This window comes from Manihot esculenta, chromosome 14 (genome assembly GCF_001659605.2).
Source record: "Manihot esculenta cultivar AM560-2 chromosome 14, M.esculenta_v8, whole genome shotgun sequence".
Classification (NCBI taxonomy): domain Eukaryota; kingdom Viridiplantae; phylum Streptophyta; class Magnoliopsida; order Malpighiales; family Euphorbiaceae; genus Manihot; species Manihot esculenta.
The window spans coordinates 4699526-4704530 of NC_035174.2; the positions used below are offsets into that span (position 1 = coordinate 4699526).

Sequence of the window (5005 nt, forward strand, 5' to 3'; positions counted from 1 at the left end):
CAGTGTTTTGCATGTGTTGAATGCTTTATAATGTAGAAATTGACAAAAATAATTTTTAGATGGATTTTTCTACTTATACCAAAAATAATTAATTTTCTAAGTTAACTTGATAATCCCACAATATGGGATGTTTTATCTAAGTTAACGCTGGAAGTTGAGACCTTAAGCAGGCGGCTAACTACTAGTCTGTTTTAATACCACTTCAACATCATACCCTAGCTTGTTGGAATTTCTTCAAAATTTACAAAAAATTAAGGATTTACTACCCGACCATTTGTTAAAGTTAATTACGAGGAACCTGTTTTAGTCCTTTAAAAAATTTGCTTTTAATTAGTATAATACTCATGTAGATTATATATGAATATCATTGGATAAACTTTATCCACTAAGTTAGATATATAAATAATCATAAGGTAAAATTGGATATTACAGAAAACGATGTTCATATTCTAAGGTTTTACAATTGTTTGCATTTGAATATTACAGTTACCACCTAGGCTGGAGTTCTAAGAAGAATATATAGGAAATAAAAAAGTTCTTTCGAGAGGGACAGTTGAAACTTTTTGATTGCTCGATGCCCTTCTTTTTCCCTATGCTGCTGTTTAGGCAGACAACCGCATACACCAAGTTTCTGTCATTTTCATAATTAAAATACCTTAAGCCTAAGAAATAGCGCCCCAACAAGAAAATTAAGTGTCTTTATATACTAGCTTTCCTTCATGATAGGTTCTTTCTCAGGGCTTTATTGATAGATCTTTAGGAAACAAGAAGGAAGATAGCAATAGGCTTCAGAAATGGCTCCTAGTTTGTTCTCATGTGATTTCTCCGAAAATGAAACAATGGGTTCAATCAGTAGTCTTGATCTAAGCCTTTCAGCTATGGCTTACTACCCTTACCTTTATTTGCCTACCCTGGAGAACAATGCATCTATCTGTATCCTTCCTTTCTCAGAAGATATTAGAGAACATAAAAGGATCAAGCGAACACTAAGTTCTGCTGAATCCCTTGGAAGTAATAATAATGGCTTTTACTGTGCAGGAAGTGGCAATAGTGATTGCAGCAGCATAAGCCGCAGTAATAGCAGTAATAGCCTGAATAGCCTGCCGAGACTTCACTTCAGGGATCATATACGAACTTACACTCAAAGATATCTTGCAGCTGAGGCTATTGAAGAGGCAACAGAAGCTATGGAGAATACTGATGAAGGTGGAGATGAAGAAGATGGGAGTACTGATGGGATGAGGCTTGTTCAACTTTTAATTGCTTGTGCAGAAGCTGTCGCTTGTCGGGACAAGTCACATGCCTCCACCTTATTGTCTGAGCTTCGAAGAAATGCCTTGGTTTTTGGCTCTTCTTTCCAGCGTGTGGCATCTTGCTTTGTCCAAGGTCTTGCTGATAGGTTGTCCCTAGTTCAACCACTGGGGACAGTTGGTTTCACTGCTTCAATGATGAACATAATGGACATTAGCTCTGATAAAAAGGAAGAAGCCTTGAGTCTTGTTTACGAAATTTGCCCACATATTCAGTTCGGCCACTTTGTGGCGAACTCGTCAATATTGGAAGCCTTTGAGGGAGAGAGTTTTGTCCATGTGGTGGACTTGGGAATGACACTTGGTTTACCACATGGTCACCAATGGCGCCAGCTGATCCAAAGCCTCGCCAGTCGTGCAGGCAAGCCACCTCGCCGTCTTCGAATTACTGGTGTAGGGCTTTGTGTCGGTAGGTTCCAAACCATCGGTGATGAACTGGTGGAATATGCAAAAGAGTTGGGAATTAACTTGGAGTTCTCAGTTGTGGAAAGCAACCTGGAAAACCTGCGTCGTGATGACATCAAAGTATTTGATGGTGAAGTTCTAGTAGTGAACAGTATCCTTCAGCTGCATTGTGTGGTTAAAGAAAGCAGAGGAGCTTTGAATTCTGTTTTACAGATCATTCATGCTCTCTCACCAAAAGTTCTTGTTCTAGTAGAGCAAGATTCAAGCCACAATGGGCCCTTCTTTCTGGGGAGATTTATGGAAGCACTGCATTACTATTCAGCAATTTTCGACTCCCTGGATACAATGCTGCCCAGGTACGACACCAGGCGTGCCAAAATGGAACAATTTTACTTTGCTGAGGAGATAAAGAACATTGTGAGCTGTGAGGGGCCAGCAAGGGTGGAGCGGCATGAGAAGATGGACCAGTGGCGCAGGAGAATGAGCCGTGCGGGATTTCAGGCTGCACCAATCAAGATGATGGCTCAGGCCAAACTGTGGCTGGCGAAGAATAAGGTTTGTGAAGGGTATACAGTTGCGGAAGAGAAGGGCTGCTTGGTCCTTGGTTGGAAGTCAAAGCCCATCATTGCAGCTTCATGCTGGAAATGCTAAACACTGAGAAACATCAAGCTTAATAAGTTGGCCTATGTGGCTTAGTAACTCAAATAATTTGTGTTGTCTCTCCTAGAAGAGATGTGATGTACAAATGCTCAAGTTTCATGGAAGTGCAAGCAGAGACTTTGCACTGAAAATAAGTAGGCTTTTGGAGTCTGGATTTTACCTGTTCAGGTGACTGAACAGATGAAATAAAAGGAATTTCATTGTGTTTTGGTGTGCATAGAGAGCTGGGTTCAGATTGTACATGATCAATCAACATTCGTTGATTCTTTGTTACTGTAACTGGGCACTAATTTTTACATGGTGTTTGGTGATTAACGGAAAATCAATAATTCATTCTTGGGAAACAGAAAGGGAAATTGACACGAAATCCAAAATCAATATGATAGAGCATATTTTAGACCCATTTATCGTGATATTATTGATGTTTATTTACACTTTTTCTGCCTAATTTTGTGGTTTTGGTCTTGTTTTGCAGAAAATAGGTGTAAAGAGACAATATGGTGAAAATGCTCTTAAAACTGCCAAAAAGTGCCAAATATGGAAAGTGTCAAATAAGAAAAGTTTTCAGATAAGAAAAGTTTTCAAATAATGAATGTTTTCAAATAAGGAAAGTGCAGAAGCAAAAACAAATAAGGGAAGCGCAGCCAGCAGATTATTTGAAATTTAAATTGCAGATCTTTCTTTTCTTATTTAAAGATGTGCAGACACCTCAGCAGTCAGTTCTTCCTATTCAGGAAGCGAGATCTCAAGAAGATGCACTTGCCTCTCATATATTCAGTATTCAAAATTTGAAATTCAAAAGAAAGTTCCACCTAAAAAGAAAAGTTTGGACAGCACCTCTTCCCTTCTGCACACCCTTGCCGCGCACCTCCTTCCTTCTGAAAGCCAAGCCGCGCACCTCCTTCCTTTTCAGACACAACTTGGGCAGCAAGCAGCCTCTTGACCAGCAACTTAAGTACTTGGGTAGCAAGTATTACCTAGGGCAGCACATAAATCCTATATAAGAATCCCTAAACCAGCCCGCCACAACTTCTTCTTTTCCTTCTCTTCAGTTTGTGCAAGGCACACCTCTATCTTCTCCAAAGGCTTCGGCCACTCTTCTCCTTCTACCTTTCTTCTTTATTTTTTATTTTGTTTCAGCCATGAGTGGCTGAAACCTTTTATTTTAGTTGAAAATTATATGAAACTTTACTTGTTTTATGGATTGTGAGATCTGAACATACATTGTTTGTCTTTTGATTATTCAATATTCATACAATTTCATGCTTGATTCCATTATTGTTTTGTTATTATGATCAATGTGGCCACTTGATTCTTGATTGCAAGGTAATATATTGTTAGTTTGAATAGTTTTAAGTCTGTAATTGCTTGGATTGTTCAAACATAAGAACACTTATTGTAAGAACTAAGAAAGTTGTATGATCTAGCAACATCTCCATGCGTTTGGGTAGTTAGAATTTGATCTCTCTATCTCTTAATGCAGTTGACAGTTGTTTTGATGCCTAAGGGCCAAGAATGTTCCTTGACAACTTGTTGATTAGTAATTGGTTAGAGGACGTTCTCTAATTAATTTATGATTAAGGAGAAACATAGTGGTGAGAATTGTTTTCCATATCCATAACTAATCTATTGAATCAATTAAAATAACATAAGTTTCAATGATTAATCCCAACAACCGAAGTGAATTCGATTCTTCAATTAGAGTTTTCTCATTATTAATTTCTTTTATTTTAATCATTAGCTTTCTTTTACTGCTTTCAGTTTTAGATCTCTTGAATCAATCTCAAACTCTCCATTTTACTTTCAGTTTATTTTCTTTCAGTTTCTCTCGTTCCAGTTTACTTCTTTTTTAGTTTATTTTTTTTCAGTTAATTCTCTTGGTCTTGATAAGAAAGATATATAAATTTTTAATTCTCTGTGGATTTGATATTTACCACTATCTGCGGTAGTAATATTATTGATAATCGAAAAAATTATTTTTAATCGATTTCGACAACCGCGAGTCATAATATCTGATTTCACGGGGTAGATACTGTCAAAGCAAATGCGGAGGAGGTCGAGAAAAGTCGGCACTACATATAAGGTTGCAAAAAGGTCAGTTGAGAGGATGCAAATTCACAACGACATTTAATATATAGAACGGCAATTTACACACGCACACACGTATTCAAATATAGATATTAAAATTAAAGTCGTTCCTCTTGAAAGAATATATAGAATCAAGAATTTTATTATAATTATTATTATAATTTTAATACCAGTTCGATTTTATTTTTGAGCCATGTATTTTATATCTAATAAAAAAATAAATTTTCAATTAGTGAACCGAGAGAAAGTATTTTTATATTTTAAATTTATCTATATATAATTAATAATTAAAAATAAAATATTCATATGAGTAAGTGCTGTTTTTTCATTCTCATTTAAAAATTAAAGTAAATATATAATTTTTATAAAAATCTTATATTAGATTATTTAAATAAAAAAATAATTAAAATAACTCAATTAATGTTTGTTATTATAACCATTTCCCGGTCATCCGTAACGTGAGGGTAGTGGGAGAAAAAGCGATAAATTATACAATGAAATTTCTCCGGTCTAATAGCAATAGCTGAATTCGGGCTTTGTCT

General features: G+C 36.1%; 1 protein-coding gene across 1 annotated transcript; it reads left to right on the top strand.

Annotated features, from left to right (window-relative positions):
• The first annotated feature begins 755 nt into the window (after positions 1-755).
• Positions 756-2709, top strand: LOC110631170 (GRAS family protein RAD1). The gene has a single exon (XM_021778907.2). It carries the CDS (start codon positions 795-797, stop codon positions 2364-2366), a length of 1572 nt encoding a protein of 523 aa, XP_021634599.1. The 5' UTR covers positions 756-794; the 3' UTR covers positions 2367-2709.
• Positions 2710-5005: the final 2296 nt, after the last annotated feature.

Coding starts and splice junctions, on each gene's coding strand:
- LOC110631170 (XM_021778907.2), top strand. CDS start 795: ATGGCTCCTAGTTTGTTCTCATGTGATTTCTCCGAAAATGAAACAATG.